The sequence below is a fragment of the Diceros bicornis genome, chromosome 19, assembly GCF_020826845.1.
Source record: "Diceros bicornis minor isolate mBicDic1 chromosome 19, mDicBic1.mat.cur, whole genome shotgun sequence".
In the NCBI taxonomy this organism is placed as follows: domain Eukaryota; kingdom Metazoa; phylum Chordata; class Mammalia; order Perissodactyla; family Rhinocerotidae; genus Diceros; species Diceros bicornis.
Window position 1 is genome coordinate 310,624 of NC_080758.1, and position 21,903 is coordinate 332,526.

Here is a 21,903-nt window from a genome sequence, read left to right on the forward strand (position 1 = left end):
TTTCTGGGCATCTGGGCTTCTCTGGGCTCAGCAGAGGGTGAAGCGTGTTGGCGGGGAGGCACCTGGAGGAGAAGTCAAGGAGAGCTGTGAGGATGGGGCAGCAGCCTGCGGATATCCTCAGAGCTTGGTAAGGGGAGAAGTGGGCGAGATGCAGACCTGGAGCCCCTCCCTGCACTGGTTCAGAAGCTCCTGTGACACTTAGGGGTGAGGGTCCTCAAGGAGAAGCCAGCTGCTGAGGGCTCTGCCAGCTGTCCTTGGGCAGTGCCTCCAGGACTGTCCAGCCTGAGAATGGTGAGTCTCTAGGGTCAATCTCAGGTTCGTCAGCCCATGAGATGCTGCCCCCTCCCCAGCAGTGGCTGCCACAGGGTGATGAGGGACACCCTGCCTGGCTGGAAGGGAAGCTTGGGGTGTCCTGCCAGGGGATGGGGCCTCAAACTAGCATGAGGCACATATGGTTGCCACGCTGACTTGAGTGGGTCACATGTGCCCACTGCACATGCTGCCTGCAGAAGTGTCTGGAGAGCTAGTAGGGCCTGGGGAAGGACTCCGCACCACGGTGCCTCTGCTGGGCCACCTGGAGTCAAGAAGCATCCTGCAGGAAGACATGTGGATTCCTGTGGCCCAGCCTGATGCAGCTGTAGTGCTCCAGGGTGAGTCCTCGGAAATGGGTGTCCTGCACAGGTTCCTGGCCAGGCCCTACGGCAGGAGGCAGCCAGAGACAACGCATTAGGCTGGGGGACTTGCAGGCCCTCCACGGTCAAGCTGAGGGTTTGCAGGGAGCAGAAGGGGAGGGAGGAGCGGACTCAGAGGTGGGAAGGGGCAGGGCAGGGGGTAGCAGTTGGATTTTGGCTATGCTCCGGTTAGAAGGGTGAGAATGGGGCAATTCGCACGTGGCGTTCGCAGAGAACCACCCATGTCTGTGACCGCCACAGAATAGGGCCCGAGGAGGGACTGGGTTTGGCGCAGTGGCGACTTCAGCGGCGACACATCCGCTGGGGCGGCCGGGGGGCGGGTGGGCCTAGCTGAGAGCGCGGGTCCCTTCCTGCATCTGGTCACCAACCGGCTTCCAGCTGGGGGCCGGGACCCGCCCCGGCGTCACGTGACTGGGGGTGGGGCTGGCGCTGGCTCCCACTCCGCCGGGTTCTGCGCTGCGCGCCCCGGTCCCAGCACGAGGGAAGCCAAAGCGGGTGTCCCCGAGCCGGCCGTCGGGGGAGCTGGACGGAGAGGGCCCTCGGTGGGGCGAGCGGACAGCTCGGAGGGAGCCGCGGGCCTGGGCGCTGGGCAGGGAGTTCTGGGGATCCACGCTGAACCGGGCGCCCCGCAGGGTTTGTTCGGGGTAGGAGCAGAGGGTCCCTCTGCGGCAGAAGCCTGGAGAGGGTGGGCGGCCCCACAGCGACGCGGACGTGACGGCGAGGTCCCCGGTGCCGCCCACCCTCGGTGTCCGAGCCGGACCGGGGCCGGGGGCACAGGGCGCTGAAGCGGCCCGCTCGAGGCGCCCTCCCCGAGTCGCTGCCGCGGTCACTGAGCAAGAGGAAGTCCTCCCGGGGCCTTGGCGTCCGGGTCCCAGACCCCCGCCCCCGCCGCAGGGACCTGCGCCTGCGGCCACCACTACCCAGTCACTCTTCCAGCTTCTGGAATAAACTGCTTCCAACGGTGACGCAGGTTGGCGCCTTCGGGCAGCGGACGCGGGGCCCTGAGGCGCAGAGGGACCCTTCCCGGTGGTCCGGGCCCAGGGTCCCCCGGGGGCCACTTGTCGCCGGGTCAGGCCCCGCGCTCACCTGCGCGCGTGAGCCTACCAGGGCGCAGATCACCTCCGCCAGGTCCACAGGGTGGGTGGGGCCGGGCTTCGGGAGGCCCCGCCCCTCGCGGAAACTGCCCAGCCAGACGACCCCACCCGACGGCCACGCCCCTCGAGACCGACCCCGCCCCGGTGGCCCCGCGCCTCCCGCAAACCACGCCCCGGTGCCCCCCGCCCCGTGCAGACCACGACCACGCCCCCGCCCCGCACCTGCCCGCGGGGCTCTGGCAGGTGCGGTTCCCTCGGGGGCAGCTCGCAGGGTGTGGGAGGGAAGGGGTGCGAGGAAGACCGCCTATGGGGCAGGGCGGACATGCACCGAGGACCCCTGCCCGCACACGGCGACCACGACCTCCGCCAGGAGCCCTGGATGCCGGGACCGGGCCTGGGCGCGGGCGCGCCTTCGGAATCTTCCCGAAGCGCCGTTGGGCCCCCCTACACCAGGGGTGGGAGGTCCCGCTGCCCACCGCCCTGAACGTCCATCATTAAGGATGGGTGTTAACTTCACATTTCTACGAATCCCATATAGAAAATACCGAAAATAAGCGTGGATTCTACCTAATTAAAGATAATGCAGACGACTGAACAGTAAGGAACAGCGTCTGAGGACACGAAGGCTGCAAGGGAAACGGGACAGGGTGGTCCGGGCCGCGGCGAGGCAGGGCTTCCTGGTGGGCAGGGCAGCTCGGCTCCAATAGGAAAAAGTGACCATCAGCCGCTTGTGTTAATTCACGTAATAGTGCTTGTAGAGCGGTTAAAATAAAGGAACTAGACCCAGGTGTAGCCACATGGATTGATTACAAAAGACCTACACTGAAACTCGTCCTGATTTAATACAGTGCAGTACAATCGACGTGAAGTTTTAGAAATCAGCGGTCAGTGTTATGGATGCTGCCCCGGGGGTTGGCAGGGTTTAAAACCATGGACAGAGATGGACTGAGATGCTGGTGGCCACTGCTGGGAGGGGACGCTGGGGAGCAGAGAGCAAACCGGTCTTTGCTGTCCTCTCTTTCATGGAAAAGCTGGACCCCGCGGCTTCCTATTTCTCGTGTCCCACTGGTTTGTTTCAGGATGTTTATTACATTAACTTTAGTATTTTTATGCTGCTTTAATTTTCTCACGATATTTCTGCCTCGCCCTGAGCTAAGACCAGAGGCCCAGAAGCGAGGCCCAGCACTCCTCCTGGGGCACAGGTGTGAGGACATTAACTGAAAGGCTGTGGCAGGTGGCACCTGTGGCCTAGGCCTGGTTTCCCTGGAGGCTGTCGCTGCCCACACCCTGCTGGACTTCCTTGTCAGGGGCCCACCAGCCCGACGTGTGCAGAAATGTACACGTGGCCGGACACACGAACTCTCAGTGACACGCACGCCCTGAGGCAGAGCCGAAGCTGGCACAGTTATCTGAGGGGTGAGGAAGCAGACACAGAGGGTTGAGTTTGGGCCAGACACTCCAAGCTACAGCCTGCACCATGTCCAGGGAGAGGGGCCTGGATGGGCCCAGGCTGGCCCCTGCTCCTCTCCCTGCCATCAAGGTGGGTGGTGGATGTGAATCTCAAAACGTCCTGGGGACCGTGACTGCTAGAGGGCCAGGTGGGAGCATGGGCCTACCCAGGCAAATGGGGCAGTGGTGTCCAGGCACGCAGATCTCAGCGCCCCCACACTGATGCTCTGGGTGGGGCAGGCAGGGGACAACCCTGGGAACCCAGCCCAGAATGACCAGGACCAGAGTGGACATGGATGGCGCTGCCCAAGGGTCAGCACAGAGCACAGGCCCAGCCACCACGATGACCACACTGAGGTCACTGCCACAGGGGACGGAAAGGGCTGGCTGGCCTACACCAGGTGCCCTGTGCTGTCACCCCTGCCTTCCCTTTGTGCTGCCAGCTGAGGACAGGTCTGCCGTGCAGCCCAGGGTTCAGGTGTGCTGTTCAACAGCTGCAGCCCTGCTCATCCAGCAGGACGGTCACTAACGGGCAACAGGATGGAAGGTGGTGCCGCTGTCTCTGGGGGCGGCATGGATGGTTCTCAGAGGCTGAGGCGGTAGGAGGAGTCAGTGATGGTCAGCCAGGTGGAGAGGAAGGGACTCCCGTCTTGGTGTTTAGATAATGGAGATACAAACCAAACTGGGGGGCACCCGTCCACACACAGACCAGGCAGGTGGGAGCGAGGTCCCGGGGGCCCAAGGTCAGCTGCCCCCTCAGTGAGACCCCCCAACAAGAGGATTCTGCAGGGACCATGAAAGAAGACGCACGTCTGCAGTATCTGCAGTGAAAACATTTATTGTACAACAGTTATCTTTATTTCAGGTCAACGCGCAGCACAGGAGACGGAGATCACCGTGGAAACCATCCTGACCTTCCAGCCGGCCCTCAGGTGCACTGGGAGTCAGGGCCAGTACAAGACAGAACCAGTGCATGGACAACTGCTTTCCATGCATTTGCATCTAGTTTTTAAAAACAACGTGTATATGTATTTCAGTGTAAACTGCCTCCCCTCACTTAGCTTGAAACATTATCCCGTTTTCCAGGGAAACAAAAGCTACCAAAAGTGCTGCCCGTAGGACCCTGGAGGACGGTGTTGCCGGCCCGGCTCCTCCCTGTGGGCCCTCCCAGGGCAGACCAGGGCTCAGGACACAGACCCTTTTAGAACACAGCTTTGTCACTGATTGTACCTGATGCTTAGAAAACTGGCTTGAATGTTTCAAGGAAGAGAAAGGTTTCCAGCCACCTCTTCGATGTCACATGGGGACCCTCACCTGTGGGTCAGGTGAGCATGACACTTGTGACCTCAGGAGCCCTGGCACCCTTGCCCTGGAGAAGCTGACGCCGGCAGCGGAAGGCCACTGACGTGCGCTCAAGTGCCACGCCCAGCACCCACTCGAACTCTAGGCACACAGCAGGGTGGGTGTCCCCTCTGCGCACCCAGCAAAGGGGTTCGCCGAGACCCGTTCCTGCCCCGACTCACAGGAAACCAGAGGCCATTTTGGAGCCAACGTTTATTGTACTTGTTGCTTGGCCACTGGACACAGCAGCAAGGCCCACCACGTGATATATACATATACACATATGTACACACGGAGTACACCCACGGCCCACACCAACAGCACAGACGATGCCAATCGTGCTTGTAAGGACAGGAAAAATGTAGCTTTTGCCAATTCCACAGGAAGAGGATTCACAACCAAATAACAAAAACAGGTCAGTCCTGTGTCACATGGGTTCACAGCTCAGAATATTAGAAAGGAATGAGATCAGTCACTTTTTTCATACCCCTCACAACCGGTCCCCTGGGAGGATGTGCTGAGAGCCAGGGAAGGACGGACAGGGCCCCCAGCTCTGCCCACGCATCACCTGGCCCCTCCAGCGAGAGAGCCTGTGTGGGGGCGCCATCCTGCTCACTGGTCTCACTCGAGGGGCCAGGTGCTAGGGAGGCCTCTCGTCTCCCCAGACCACCAGCTGCCCCAATGGGTTGTTCCTCCAGCATGAGCTCACCTGGAGTGACCACCCGTGGTTAGAACATGCAAGCACGGTCCTGGCAGGGCATTTCCCTGAGCAGGAGCCTCACTGCCAAGCCCGGCAGCTCACAGCGTGCCCTGGCTTCTTTCTATAACGAGTTCCAGCGGCACTGGCTACACTGACTGATCAGAGAGCTGGGAAGGCTCACGCAGCGGTAATATCTAAAGCAGTTTGAAAATATAATAAAGCCAAAAGGAAGACAGAGAAGACTACGTCACTAGAAACAGAAACCTACACACCGGCAGCCCCGTCGGATGCCTGGCAGGTCTCTCTCACGGGCTTCCTGCTTGCTGCCAGACCCCCTGGGGCACTACTGCTCTGGGAGCCTGCTGGGCAAGCCCTGCCCTTGCTGAAATGGGACAGGCTTTGGCGTGCACCAATGGCACACTGCCCCAGCCACTCACACTAGCTGACAGCACCACTGGCCACACGGGCCCCAGACCTGGGCAGCCCTAGAGGGAGGGCCAAGGAGCTCCTGTGACTGCCACAGCAGGCAGAGGGTCGTCCCCTTAGCACACGAACAGGGACGTCCCTCCAGACTCAGCACCTCTCCTCACCAGGGAAACAGACGGACCACCAGGAAAAAGGGAAATGTGTCCAGGGCATCCCTGTCCTGAATCAAGGCAGGGGCCTGACAGTGAGTCCAGTCAAGCCTTGGAAGGGCTTCTACCTCTGACTCACAAACGGTAAAAGCTTTCGGGGTCAGGCAGGGGGAGCACCCAGCCTTGTGCAATCTTCACCATCACCTTGAGGTTTATCATCGCTGTCATGACTGACTTAGTCTTCACAAATTCTACAGGAGACTGGGTTCAACAGACTTCCAGACCTGCCCCTCTTTTCCATGCCGTGGCCCGCAGGGGAGCTTCATGCTTCTAGGAAGTGATCCATAAGATTCTGTAACTGAGAGACACCTGGCAGGGATTCACTTTGACACGTGTGACGAGCCGAGAGCTGCAGTGGTCCCCTGCAGACCCCACAGAGGGACCTGGCTGGGCTGAGGCCAGGCACCCAGGAACAGCACAGCCACTGCAGAAGGGGTGGCCTTCTACCTTAAATCTAAGCTTTGAACTTGGTTCTTGCCATTCTGGGGAAAAACATCTCCTAAGTTATTTCCAGCAACATCACTGAGGCTGACTACAGCCTGCATCTGAGGCTGAATTCTTGTTGCTGTTTTGGGATTGGCACAGAAGACTGCCCTGTTGTCTTGCCTCCTCCCTCATTCCAGGGTGGGTCAAACAATGAACTTCTTATCCTTTTACAAGAGGTCTGATTTTAGCAAATTATTTCTGATTTAGTATTATAGTACATACCTCCCCTCTCACTGAATATCCGCATGATCGTCTCAATGAGAGAAAAACAAAACAAAACGGGACCAAAAAACTGCCCAAGGACCTGGTACTGGCCTGCACGAGAGGTCGGCTGGGGGCCCTAGCATCAAGTGGCTCTGCCAGAGCTGGCCTCACACCAGCATGGCTTTCCCAGAGGCCCACATTCTGACTGACACTGCTGTTCCTTCCACCACCTTCCAGGCCAACATGAGCCTCCTCTCTGCACGGCCCGGGGGCCAAGCAAGGGCGGGGAGCTAGGGCCGTGGGTCAGCAGGTGGACGGGGAGACAGTCGGCTTCGGGAACACATGCTGGTACGTCTGAGCGGAGAACTGCCACTCGTGCAGCTTTCCACTCTGTGTTCCTCACCTCTACTGGAAGTCCAGGAGACACCCAGCAGCAGCCATGGGGGTCATTCTGCAGAAACCAGGCCCACTGGAGCCTCTCGGGCCTCCCGTAGCCGGGGGCAGGTCCAGCGGGTTGAGCACAGGCATGTCACGACCCGTTTCCTCGGTCCCTCTCAGTGGGGCACCACCCACAAGGTCTGGGACACAAACAAGAAAGACTGACTTCCCACAGTTCACAAAAGGTGCTGCCAGCAACAGTGGTGAGAGGACATTCTGTGGTCTGGCCGGCGACTAACAAGCCAAAGGACACAGGACTTCCCTAGGACCAACCCTCCTAGGCCCCAGCGTGCCTTCGGTCCAGCTGGTCCTTCCTCCAGGAACCTGACGCCTCCAGCTCTGCCTGAACCATCAATAACAGCCAAAGGGAGCAGGCGAAGGAAAATGGGGTAGGTGGGCATGCTAGGAAGCAGAGGGCTGTGCAGCCACACGCCACCAGCGACCTGGACTCTCTGCCCCTCTGGCTATACTAACGGGGCCGCGGCTACCAGGTGTAGTTCTCAGAGGTCCAAAAAGGATTACAAAGAGGCTGGGCGGGCCTCAAGGAATGTGGAGGATGAGGCAGGGGTAGGAGGGAGAAACTGCCGGAATGCGGCCCCTCAGCCCAGCTCGTGGCCTGGGGGAAGTGCAGAAACGTAGAAAACCCACCTCCCACACCCTGGCGAGGGAACACACTGACAGGAGAGGAGCCTCAGGTCCACGTGACCCGGAGACCCAGGTTGGACACAGAGAACTTGGTCTCAGGATCAAGAGAGCCTCCCGCACTTCCCACAACAAACTTACCCACGGGAGAAACCCCGCTACAAGGCTAAGCAAACAAGGGGAACAGATCCTGTAAACTGTCCTCAACAAGAACACCACGAAGTGCCAACGGCACCGGGCGCCGGGAGGATGTGCCCAGCTCCTCCCTCAGGTAAGTCCAGAGGCCCTGCCTGCGGCCACACAGCTGGCGAGCACTGAGGGGACCAGACCCCACAGCCCCTGCTGGGCACACCTGCCTCCGTCCCTCACAAGCACAGGGGAACGGAGCGGCTCCTCCGGCCTGAGCCCGCCTGGCCAGGAGGCGCCATGCAGCCGCAGTCAGTTCAGCGCACTGACCTGACCGAGAGCCCCGAGGCGGCTCCGCCGTCCGGTTCACGCGGTCACGCAGCAACACATCCACAACACAGACGTGGACAGAACCCCAGACATGCTATTACAAAAGGAGAAACAGAAGAAGAAGACCGTAGCTAAACTGCTTTAAATACTGCATGCTACGCACTTCATGGATCAGGGATCGATGGATGGCGGGCACAGAGGCGGGAGGGACCCCAAGGCGGCCGTGGCGGGTTGGCGGCTGCCCCTCCTCCGTGGCCAGAGTGGCTCCCCCCATCTCTGTGACTACAGTTCATGATTCTAAGGTGGAAGTGGCCAGGTGCTGATTTATCCTCTAACCACAGCTTCTCCTGAACTTAATTGAACCCATCAGTGTGGTAGCTGGGGTGGGAGTCAGCCGTGAGCTGGGTGGTCTCTGTGGCAGATGCTGGCTGTATGACGATCGGCGTGTCTGTGGCCTCTGAAAAGCAAGCACACGCATGCTGACTCCATGAGGACAGCAGCCTCACCATCAGGTCTCACAAAGCACCACGCAGCCCCCCAACAACACCGTCCTCGTGTGACAACACTCGGTCGCCTGGTCGCTGCTCTACTGAGGTCAGAGGTTGTAGGACAAGCAGTCAAAGAGGAGAGGCTATTTGCTGACCTCCGCCCAACACGACCTTCCTCAGTCGCCTCAGGTCACCACCAGCCCTTGGCCCCTCCCCACCTACTTGGTCCCTCGGCACTATGGCTACCACAGTTCGCGGGTGGGGACAGCCCTCTGCGTCTGCTTTTACCTCAAGTATCCATGTTCACACCTCAACAGTCCCAGCTGCCACCACAAACACTCCCGGCACAGTGTCAGTGCCCTCCTGTTTGACAAGACAGGTGACACCGTTCAGGGCCCGTTCTGGCTTCGCCCCACGCACGCACACCAGGTCCTTGGACTGCCACTCACCTCTCTCATCAGACTGCAGCTGCGCCTCCAGGTCCTCGGGGGACACGTAAAACTCGGTCTCCTCGCCCTCGGGCGCCTTGGGCTTGCACTTCCCACAGCAGCAGTTGAAGCAGCAGCACAGGCAACAGCAGCAGTAGCAGCACGTGAGGAGCCCACAGAAGACAAACAGGGCCTGGGGGCGCAGAATGGGAGCGCTGACACCATGCAGCCACTCGAGACCCCGCACCCCCGTGCAGGCGGCACTTACCCCCATCCCACCCCACTGCAAGCCTGCAGCTCGCTCTGCAAGAGCTACAGAGGATGCTTCAGGCGAAGAGTGTTCTTTTTTTTTTAATTTGTATTTATTTATTTTTTTCCCCCAAAGCCCCAGTAGATCGTTGTATGTCATAGTTGCACAGCCTTCTAGTTGCTGTATGTGGGACGTGGCCTCAGCATGGCCGGAGAAGGGGTGCGTCGGTGCGCGCCCGGGACCGAAACCCGGGTCGCCAGCAGCGGAGCACGTGCACTTAACCGCTAAGCCATGGGGCCGGCCCTCAGGCGAAGAGTGCTCTTTACCAGATCAAGAGGTATAAAGGACGGACTTAAAACAGGAAGACACGGGCCGGCCGTGTGGCTTAGCGGTTAAGTGCGCGTGCTCCGCTGCTGGCGACCCGGGTTCGGGTCCCGGGCGCGCACCGACGCACCGCTTCTCCGGCCATGCTGGGGCCTCGTCCCACATACAGCAGCTAGAAGGACGTGCAGCTATGACACACAACTATCTACTGAGGCTTTCGGGGCAAAAAAAAAAATTAAATTAAAAAAAAAAAAACCCAGGAAGACAGGAGAGACAGAGATCAGTTGCTTAAAGAAATGTAATTTTTGAAGATGGGAATAAGGGCTGACTAGTCAACAGCAAAGATAGGCTTCCCACAGCTCAGAGCCCTGGGATCAGTCACGTGCTCTGACCTTACATGTGACAGATGCTCTGAATGAAATGAGGAGAAATGTTAGAAAATAAAACAATTGCATGATACATCCAAAGTTTCTCAAGTTAGATTTCTAACAAGTCTTCCCTAATAACAAAAAAGATCTATCCCCATACGATGAAAAAGTGTATTTCCTATCTCTCTTTTTAAGAACGCACAGTGATTCATGAGAGAAAATTATGTTGCTACCAGTGGCTCAGCACTGATCTTGCTCTGTGCATTCTGGCTTGTTGCAGGCAGGCTACAAGACAGCTACCAACAGCAGGCGACTGAAACCTTTGCCCATATTCACACAGCATGAGGAGAGAGACTGCCACATGCCAAGAAACCATTTCTCAAGAGTGTAGAGTATTTGATGAAATGCAGTGATTCCATAAGATCTGAAATCCTACCAGGCATGAGATTATCTCAGCACGTTTATGCTGCATCGAGCCGTCCGTTCCCCTCACCTTGGCCCACCAACTGGAGAGCACGAAGTAGGTGTTTACGTTCTCCTCCCCAAACTGCTCGGCCACGTAGAGCCCAAGCGAGCCGTACTTGTCGTAGATGTTTCTTTTTGTGGCGTCCGTCAGGATGGCGTGGGCGTTGTTGATCTCCTTAAACTTGTCTGCGGCCTCCGGGTTATCAGGGTTCTTATCAGGGTGATATTTCAAGGCAAGTTTCCTGCAAACCAAAACCATTTCCTGGTCTCACGTCACACGTTCATCAACAGAGGGCCCAGTGGAAGAAATACTGACCCATTTACCAACTTGCTTTCCAACTTTCCTCAGAACTCGAGAATGTCAGGGTCAAAAGAAATCTCGGCAATCATTTCAGGGCAAATCTCTCCGCCCTGATCCATCCAGAGGAGTAAGTCCCGAGGTGAGCACTAACCTGGCAGAGCGGCTGGCCTGCACACAGCCTGCAATGGACCACTCCCGATGACTCTCCACAGCACGAAGGCAAACCCTACTGCTGACCTGTAGCGGCCTAACTGTGCATTTGCCAAATAAAGTGGTGGCAAGGAGGGGTGTGCTGATAATATGTGTTTAATAACTATACAACACTGAGAACATAAAGGAGACTACATGAAGTGTCTGGGTTAATGATGATGTCTCTCTTACCACTTACTCAGCGAGACTGTACATAAGGGCTAAGTTCTTGGAGTTCCATCAGAGGCTACAGCAGGGCGGAGATACTCTAAAGCCTCTGCTCAGCAGGTTCAGACCTGCTTCCCTGTGGAAGTGTCTGCTCCAGGGCAAACAGTTTGTATTATCTATCTTTTGTTGCCAAGAAAACATTAATATAACAATTTTAAGCTATAAGGGAACAGACTACACATACAGAGATGCAATGAACTGTTACCAGTTAAATATGGAGTCGGCCAGGACAAACCACATGGAGTGGTTCTTAGTAAACGCAGAGCAAACCTCACAGGCGCCAGGTGCCAGAGTCCTCCCGGGGGCGTGGCCTCTTACCGGTAGGACTTCTTAATGTCATCCGAGGTCGCGTTCCTGTCCAGCCCGAGAACATGGTACAGTGATTCTCCAGAGGTAGAGAGTGAGCGCTGTCTCTGGTCTGCCATGATAGGCTAGTCTACAAGAAAACACCAAAAAGTAAAGATAAAAATTCCAAGCACAGAGCTGAGGGACTTTATTCCATAAGACTGTTTTAAGCAAAAAAACCACAAACTATTCGTGGGCATCATAATGCACACAGATTAACACACTCAACTACAGCATAAAGGAGTGCCCAGTGGTCCCACGTGGGGGCAAAGGGCAAAGTTTCTAACTGTGCATGTGGAGTGCTACAATATTGCTACTCTAAGTAGAATGTAAAAAATTGTGTTTAGGGCTGGCCCCATGGCTTAGCGGTTAAGTGCATGCGCTCAGCTACTGGTGGCCCGGGGTTCAGATCCCGGGTGTGCAGCGACACACTGCTTATCCGGCCATGCTGAGGCCGTGTCCCACATACAGCAACTAGAAGGCTGTGCAACTATGACATACAACTATCTACTGGGGCTGTGGGGACCAAAAAAAAGGAGGAGGATTGGCAATAGATGTTAGCTCAGAGCCGGTCTTCCTCAGCAAACAGAGGATTGGCATGGATGTTAGCTCAGGGCTGATCTTACTCTCACACACACAAAAAATTGTGTTTATTGTAATCCCTAGAGCAACCTCTAAATAAAAAATGCAAAGAGGTATGGTTAAAAAGTTAAAAGGAAAAGGAAAAGGAAACTCTTTAGACTAAAAACTCCAATTAAAGGAAGACATTGTCAAAATGGATAAAAAGGCAAGACCTAAGAGCCCTAAAACACATGAAGCAAGTACTGACAGAATTAGAGGGAGAAGTAGACAACGCCACAGCTACAAAAATCTTAAAACTTCTCTTTCAGAAATTGACAGAATAGACACACACACACCAAAAAAAAAAAAAAAAAAAATCAGGAAAAATACTGACAATCTAAAGGACACTATCAGGCCTGCCCCGTGGCTTAGCAGTTAAGTGCGCGCGCTCCGCTACTGGTGGCCCGGGTTCGGATCCTGGGCATGCACCGACGCACCGCTTCACCGGCCATGCTGAGGCGGCATCCCACATACATCAACTAGAAGGATGTGCAGCTATGACATACAACTATCTACTGGGGCTTTGGGGAAAAAGAACAAAAAAAAAGGAGGAGGATTGGCAATAGATGTTAGCTCAGAGCTGGTCTTCCTCAGCAAAAAGAGGAAGATTAGCATGGATGTCAGCTCAGGGCTGATCTTCCTCACAAAAAAAACAAAAATAATGGGCCGGCCCGGTGGCTTAGCGGTTAAGTGCACGCGCTCCGCTGCTGGCGGCCCGGGTTCGGATCCCGGGCGTGCACCGACGCACCGCTTCTCCGGTCATGCTGAGGCCGCGTCCCACATACAGCAACTAGAAGGATGTGCAGCTATGACATACAACTATCTGCTGGGGCTTTGGGGGAAAAAATAAATAAGTAAAATCTTAAAAAAAAAAAATAAATAAATAAATAAAGGACACTATCAACCACTGCAACCTGAGCCTTGTATGACGCCTAACACCTATGGAAAAAAAAAAACCATATATATATACACGTATATATATATACGTGTATATATATATATATACACGTATATATATATATATATATATATATATATATTTTGTGTGTGAGGAAGATCAGCCCTGAGCTAACATCCAGTGCCAATCCTCCTCTTTTTGCTGAGGAAGACTGGCCCTGGGCTAACATCCATGCCCATCTTCCTCCACTTTATGTGGGATGCCGCCACAGCATGGCTCAACAAGCAGTGCACACCTGGGATCCGAACTGGTGAACCCCGGGCCACCGCAGCGGAGCGTGTGCACCCAACCACTTGCGCCACTTGGCCGGCCCCTGGAATATATACGTTTTAAAAATCACCAAGACATAACACATGTTGGGCCTTAAAACAAGTTTCAATCAATTTTTTTTTTTTTTTTGGATTTTATTTATTTATGTTCCCCCCACAAGCCCCAGTAGATAGTTGTATGTCATAGGTGCACATCCCTCTAGTTGCTGTATGTGGGACGCGGCCTCAGCGTGGCCGGAGAAGCGGTGCGTTGGTGCACGCCCGGGATCTGAACCCAGGCTGCCAGCAGCGGAACGCGCGCGCTTAACCGCTAAGCCACGGGGCGGGCCCAGTTTCAATCAATTTGAATGGACTGAAATCATACACAGTATGTTCCTTGACCTTAACAGAATTAGAAACCCAATAGTAAGATATCTAGGGAAACCTCAAGTATTTAACATTAAATGATACACTTCTAAATAACACGTAGCTCTAAGGAAAAAATTACAAGGGAAATTAGAAAATATTTTGAATTAAATAACAAAATACAATATATTAATCAAGACCTAGGGTTCAACCTCATGAAACTAGAAAACAGCAGGGTAAACCCAAAAGAAATGGAAGGAAGGAAATAATGAAGAGCAGAAAGCAACAAAATAGAAAACAGATAAACAATAGAGAAATTTTACAAAGCCAAAAGTTGGTTCTTTGAAAACAAGAGCAAAATTGATAAACAGGCCAGACTGATGAAGGAAAAAACAAACAGAAGTCAGCAACACGAGGGAGGAAAGAAAGAGGGGCTGTCACTACAGACCCTACAGGCACAAAAAAGATGAGATCACAGATAATTTTATGTCAAGAAATTAGATGAAATGGACAAATACTTTGAAAAATACAATTTACCAAAATTGACACAGGATGAAACAGAAAATCTGAATAGCCCTCTATCCATTTATAAAATTGAATTTGTAATAGACAACCTTCCCACAAAGAAAATTCCAGGCCCAGATGGCTTTTCTACCAAATATTCAAGGAAGGAATGACACCAATCTTAGACTAACTTTTCCAAAAACAGAGGAGGAGCGAACTTTTCCCAACTTGCTTTTGGAGGCCAGCATGACCTGCCACCCAGACCTGATGAAGACATCACCAAAAATCCCCTCACAAACACAGACTCAAAATCCTCAGCAAAACAGTAGCAAATTGAATCTAACAATATACAAAAAGTTATATACATCATGTTCAAGTAGAAATTATCCTAGGAATGCAAACTTGAGTTCACATTTCAAAATAAATCAATGCAATTCATTAGATTCATAGAACAAATGAGATAAACCACATGATCATCTCAATAGATTCATAAAAGCATTTGGTAAAATTCAAGACCAATTCATGATTTTAAAAATTCTCGGGCCGGCCCCGGGGCTTAGCGGTTAAGTGCCCGCGCTCTGCTGCTGGCGGCCCGGGTTCGGATCCCGGGCATGCACCGACACACCACTTGTCCAGCCATGCTGAGGCCGCATCCCACATACAGCAACTAGAAGGATGTGCAGCTATGACATACAACTATCTACTGGGGCTTTGGGGGAAAAAATAAAATAAATAAAAATTTTTAAAAAATTAAAAAAAAAAATTCTCAGCATATTGGAAACAGAAGGGAACTTCCTCAGTCTGAGAAAGGTCATCTAACCAAAAACCTATAAATAATATGCTTAGCAGTGAAATACTGAATGTTTTTCTCTTAAAATTAAAATATGACAAGGATGGCCTGCTCTTACCACTTCTATTCAACACTGTTTTAGCATCCTGAACACTGCAGTAAGGAAAAAAATAAATAAAAAGACATAAAACTATCCCTATTCATAGATGACTTGGAAAATCCTAAGGAATCTACAAAAAAGGAGAACTAATAAGTGAATTTAGTAAGATCACAGGATAAAAGTTTAATATTTAAAACAATCAATTGTATTTTTGAGAGCAGTAAATAATTGGAAACTTTTATTATATATAAATTTCATTTTCAGCAGCATCCAATGCCATAAAATTATTTAGGAGTAAAATCTAACAGAAGACATACAAGATTCTACATTGACAACTACACACTTCTGAGAGAAATGAAAGACAACCTAAAAAACCAGATTTACCATGTTCAAGGATTAGAAGACTCAACATTGTTAAGACGGCAATTCTCTCCAGATTGATCTACAGATTCGAAACGATCTTAACTCTAATCCCAGCAGGCTTTTTTGTAGAAACTGACAAACTGATTTCAAAATTTGTATGGAAATGCAACAGGCCTAGATTAGCCACAGCAACATTAATAATAAGAACACAGCTGGAGGACTTATTCTACCTGATTTTAAGACAAACTGTAAATCTATACTAACCAAGGCTGGTTGGTACTAGTGAAGACAGACACAGAAACCAAGAGCACAGCACAGAGTTCAGCACTGGACTGTGTAAGTCTAGCCCACACTTACAGGCAAGCCACAGAATGGGGGGAAATAGTCACATTACACATATCTGAAAAATAACTCACATCCACAATGCATAGAGACTTCTCACACAACTCAATTATTAAGACAAAAAACCCAAGTTATAAAAATGGGCAAGGGGTCGGCCTGGTGGCACAGCAGTTAAATTCGTGCGCTCCATTGCAGCGGCCCAGGGTTTGCAGGTTCAGATCCCAGGCGTGGACTGATGCACTGCTTGTCAAGCCAGGCTGTGGTGGTGTCCCGTATAAAATAGAGGAAGATGGGCACAGATGTTAGCCCAGGGCCAATCTTCCTCAGCAAAAAGAGGAGGACTGGCATCAGATGTTAGCTCAGGGCTAATCTTCCTCACATACACACAAAAAAAATGGGGAAAAGATTTGGACACTTCAAAAGATATACAGATGGTCAACAGTACATGAAAAGATGCTCAACATCATTTTTCATTCAGAAATGCAAAATAAAACGCGATGCTATTACACATCTACCAGAATAGCTTATATTAAAAAGATGGATTATTTCAAGTGTTGGTAAGGATGTGAAGCAACATGAACTCTCATCTATGCTGAAAACGTAAATTGGTATAATCCCTTTAGAAATGTTTGGTATACCTTAAAAAGTTAAACATACACTCACCATATGACCCAGCAGTTCCACTGCTAGGTATGGTACTTACCTATAAGAAATGAAAACATATGTCCACACAAAGACTTATACACAGATGTTCATAGCACCTTTATTCACCATAGCCAAAATCTGGAAACAATCCAAATGTCCATCAACAGGAGAATGGATAAACAAACAATGGAAGACTGCTCAGCATACAGGCAATGAGCTACCTTCACACACACAACACCATGGCGACTCTCAAAGCACTTTGCTGAGTGAAATGGGTCAGACGTCAAGGAGAATGTGTGAGTCCCTTACATGAAGCTCCAGAAAATGCAGAGTAATCTACAGAAGGCAGATCGCTGGTTGCCTGAATGTGGGGGCAGAGGGAGAGATGGATTACGAAGGGGCTCAAGGAAACTTAGGAAAACTCTTTGGTGCACACCTACCACAGGGTCCGGCAGTTCCATTCCTGGGTGATCTACCCAAGAGAAAAGAAAGCACATACTCACATAAACACCTGTGCACAAACGTTCACAGCAGCTGTATCTGTAATAGCCCCAAAGGGGAATCAGCCCAGATGTCCTTCAACCGGAGGGTTAAAAGACTGTGGTACATATACACCGTGAAACACCACTGAGCAAAAAACAAAACCACTGATGCACCTAACTTGGATGAATCTCTGTGGAATTACACTGAGCAGATAAAAGCCAATCCCAAAAGATTACATCCGGTCTGATTCCATTTATATAACATTTTTGCAATGGTAAAATGTTAGAAACAGCAGACAGACGGGTGGTTCCAGGGGTTAGGGATAGGAGGCAACTGTGACTGTAAAAGGGTACCCACAAGGGGCCCGCCATGCTGGAAATGCTCAGGACCCTGACTCTGGTGGTGGAAATACAAACCCGCACCAGTGATAAAACTGTAGAGAAGGTAACACACACACACATACACACCTTACTCAAGGAAAAGTAAAACTGGGGAAATCTGAGTAAGATGGGTGGATTCTATCAACGGAAGCACTCTGGCTGCGATATAAAACCACAGTTCTGCAGAATATCACCACTGGGGGAAACCAGGCAAAGCGTCTGTCTGTGTTATTTCTTACAACTACATGTGAATCTATAACTATCTCAACTAACATCGTAATTAACAGCTAATTACCGGACCGATTCAGGGTTACTTGGTTGGTTTAGACCATTAAAATAAGTTTTAACTAGAGATAACACGGCGTATTGTTACCAGCAGCAAAAGCCAGATCTAAACTAATTAGAAAGAGTAAAACACTGGAAGGAGAGACCTCAGCTGTGACCTGGCCTAATTCCCTGACCTTACAGAAGATCCAACGGAAGCCCTGAGATGGAAAATGATTTATCAAAATTTACAAAGAATTAATAACAAGGGCAGGCCTGGAAGCCGGCCTGATTTTAAATTCAGGGACCAACTGCACTGAGAGGCGCCTGCCTGCTGACTCTCCACTTCAGGCTGAATGCCAAGAAATGGCTGTGCCGTCAGCAAGACACAAAGGTACACTGTCCAAAGCTGTGACCCACTGCCTAAAGTGAGCGAAAAATAATAAACTGCCTTTCCAGGAAATACTTGTGGTGGTTTCACAGTGATGCCCCTAAAAAGGGGGCTTCAAATCTCTCTCTACCACTTCCTCATCTGTGAAGAGAACCGCGGATGGGCCAAGGCCCAGGAGTCGCCCAGCTCCATCCCTCCCTGGCAGCTAGTAACCTGAGGTCAACCTTCTGAAAAATGAGGGGATGGACATGATTTCTAAACTTGTTACTGATCTAACAATGTATGTGTGATTACAGACTACTACTGAAAAATATGTTGATATGTTTATAACTGCCAAAACTCAGAAGCAACCAAGACGTCTTTCAGTAGGTGGATGGATAAATAAACTGGGGTACATGCAGACACTGGAATATGATTGAGTGATGAAACAAAATGAGCTATCAAGCCATGAAAAGGCCACACAGTGTATGATTCCAACCATACGACATTCTGGAAAAGGCAAAACTAAGGGGACAGTAAAAAGATCAGGGGTTGCCAGGGGTTAGGGGAGAGGGAGGGATTAAAAGGCAGAGCACAGAGCATTTTTAGGGTGATGAAACCCTTCTGTGGAATACTACAATGGTGGATACATGTCCTTGTACATTGGTCAAAACCCACAGAATGTGCAACACCAAGATGAACCCTAATGTACACTATGACTTTAGTTGATAATGTATCAATACTGGATCATCAATTGTAACAATGTACCACAGCAATGCAAGATGTTAATAATAGGGGAAACTGTGGGGCTGGGGGGAAGTACATGGGAATTCCGTACATTCCACTATACACCTAAAACTACTCTAAAAAATAGTCTATCAATTAAAAAACAAAATACAAAAAATAGTTCATGATGCCAGAGGAAAAGCAGCAAACTTTTAAGTTTTGGTATCCTCAGAAATTGAAGGCTATTATTTCTATAAAATTAAAATAAGCTGTGGAGAAAAAGGAGCACAAAAGGGTAAGACAGTCCTTGGAAGGCACCATCTGAGCAGCGAAGCCGTAAACCAGGCAGACGGGCACAATAACACACGGAAATGGCTGAAGGCCGAAGCACAGAGAAGATACAATTCAGGAAAGATCTTAAGAGAACCAGCACAAAGAAAATGAGAAAATCTGTCTAGCAGGAATTCGAAATGCAAAGAATATAGCCAACTGAGAAAAAAATAATTAGAAACAAAAGAAAATAAAACTAGAGCTGAGGGAAAACACACGTGTGCAAACTGAGGCCCCATCAAATCTAAGGCCACACTTAAACATCCTGCTCAAAACTGAGAAGGCCCCAAAGCAAAAAAGTTTCAAATTCTAAGGAGAAAAGATTTTCAGCTTAGAAATCTACTATCAACCAAGTATAAGATCAAAAGAACATATAAATGCAAGAGCCTGAATGACAGACTGCTCATGCACCCTAAATGAAATGACCATCTGAGGAGGTGCTTCCACAAAACGAGGAAGGAAAGCAGGAAACGTGTGATAAAAAAAGTGGCAGTGTGTGGGTGCGTCGCAGAAGAAAGGAGGGCAGGCAGGAGATATGAGGAGCTGCTCCGCGCTCCTGCAGGCGGCAGGCAGTGCACTTCTTTCTCTGTGCTTGATTACAACACATAATCAAACGTGAAGATGACAGGACTCTCATGAGGAAAAGGAGGGTGCCGGGGCCCTCGACTCCCTCCAGCGCGCACCTCGACCGCCGGACTGGGTTCTTGAGTGTGGCAGTTCACAGGGGTCGGGGCTCCCCCCACCCCCAGAACCTCATGAGGCAGGTACTGTGGCAATGACACCACAGATGAAGAGACTGAAGCACAGACAGGTGAAGGCAGGATCTGAACCCAAACCGAAGGGCACCACCTCTTGGCTTAGGGACCCCAGGTAAGCCACCTCACCCCTAAGCCTAAGGGACGGTGGTGTGTGCTGAGGACGGAAAATAAAACAAGTCTCACTGCCACTGAGGGACTTATGGGTTTTGCAGTCAGGATGTGAGGATTCTAAGCCCAGTTCTGAAAGCTTCTAGCTGTGTGACTTGGACAAGTCCCCTCAGCGCTTGGAGTCCTCCTCACCTGCGGAGGGGCTGGGCTGGCACAGAGCCAGGAGATCCTGGGTAAGAAGCAGGCCTTTTTACTGATGTTGATCAAGTAGCATATTCTAGACAACTCTCCATTACTAAGTATTTTATCCATTTAATCCATAACACAAGTACCACAGCACTGTCAACTTTACCACTCGATAAGTAATTTTTTTGGTCCTTAGGAACTGTTCTCGAAAATACAAATTTGACAAATTATTTTTTATTCTCAGTTACTCAGTGCCTACTAAAAAGTTGGCTTCTAGACCCCATCCACAGAAAAATATCAATAATTAATACTTTTATGTCTGTTCTATAAAAGTAACTGACTATATCTAAGACATCTAGAAGTAGTCAGGTACTTAATTTGACTAAAGAGAATTCACATTTTAACTTTTGCGTTTTAAATTATGATTCAAACCACTTAAAAGTCAGTGAGGAGCTGGCCCTGACAGCCTAGTGGTTAAAGTTAGGTACTCTCACTGCTTCGATGGCCTGGGTTCGGTTCCCAGGCACAGAACCACACCACTCACTCATCTGTCAGTTGCCATGCTGTGGTGGCAGCTCACACAGAAGAACTAGGACTTACAACCAGAATATACAACCATGCACTGGGGCTTTGGGGAGGAAAAAAAGAAAAAGTCAGTGAATATGCTAGATATCACAGATATTACTGCACTGAATGTCAAAATTTCCTAGTCTCAGATAGAACCAGTCTAAGAAAAATCAATATATACCTGGCTTAGCTACTAGGTAAGCGGATCATTTTGGTTCATTATTTGCTGCTTTTTTTGTGTGTGAGGAAGATCAGCCCTGAGCGAACATCTGATGTCAATCCTCCTCTTTTTGCCGAGGAAGACTGGCCCTGGGCTAACACCTGTGCCCATCTTCCTCCACTTTACATGGGACCCCGCCACAGCGTGGCTTGACAAGTGGTGCGTCGATGTGCGCCCGGGATCCGAACCTGCTAACCCTCGGGCAGCCAAAGCGGAGCGCACGTACTTACCCGCTAAGCCACCAGGCTGGACCAATTATTTGCTTCTTAACAGGTAAAGATCATAGACTTTAAAATCTTAGAATTAATTTTCTTAGTTTCAACGCATTGCCAGTAACTATATCCAAACTTTAAAGGCTAATACTTGTTTAATAAAAAACGCATCTCCTCAAACCCAGAGATGAAACAATAAGTTCTGTGTCCTGAGTCACTTGTGATTGGCAGCATTCTATTTCTTGTAACTTGAGCAGCATCAATCTGTAATACTCAGCGCCAGAACGTCAGCGGAGCAACATCTGCACGTTTCTGACCCAATAATGCTATAATCAGGCAAGTTCTCCACAGACAGAGGAACAGACTAATGTCCATGTGGATGCAAGAACTGACAGAACACAGAGATTCTAGAAAAAGTGACTTGGTGATAACATCCAGCCAGTGAAGACGCAAACCGTGGAGAAGGTGGTCACCAATGGAAACCAGGGTAGCAAGGCTGCAGGCAGGCGCCACACCCGTGGAAACACAAGAACTGGACTAAGGCATGGGGCTGTGGGGACAAATTCGAACGTAAACACCACAAACCTCAAACGACAGTCAGGAGGCAAGTGGGGAAAGAGTGTGTGGGGTTCCACGCCGCCCCAGCAGGGGCATAGAACCTGGTGCGGTCACATCCCTCCTTAAGGCTGTGGGTCTGCTTGCGGTGAGGCAGCAGCAGCTTCCTGACTATCATCTTGATTTTCTGTTTGCCAGATTCAAGGAAAAGTGAAACAAGTGCTTTCTTATTTAAAAGATTATGCAAGGGGCCGGCCCCATGGCTTAGCGGTTAAGTGTGCACG

General features: G+C 50.8%; 1 protein-coding gene across 4 annotated transcripts in view; it reads right to left on the reverse strand.

Moving 5' to 3' along the window:
• Positions 1-4,770: 4,770 nt before the first annotated feature.
• The window catches only part of DNAJC5 (DnaJ heat shock protein family (Hsp40) member C5), a 40,894-nt gene continuing 23,761 nt past the window's right edge, over positions 4,771-21,903 (reverse strand). Inside the window, exons 1-6 of one of the 4 annotated variants that reach the window (XM_058562258.1) lie at positions 16,682-16,821; positions 16,519-16,598; positions 11,497-11,614; positions 10,489-10,702; positions 9,075-9,246; positions 4,771-8,594 (exon numbers count right to left, since the gene is read on the reverse strand). In XM_058562258.1, the coding sequence (XP_058418241.1) occupies positions 8,491-8,594; positions 9,075-9,246; positions 10,489-10,702; positions 11,497-11,603 (597 nt within the window). In that variant the 5' untranslated portion in view covers positions 11,604-11,614; positions 16,519-16,598; positions 16,682-16,821 and the 3' untranslated portion in view covers positions 4,771-8,490. The other 3 variants (XM_058562257.1, XR_009222866.1, XM_058562256.1) reach the window with 3 other exon arrangements.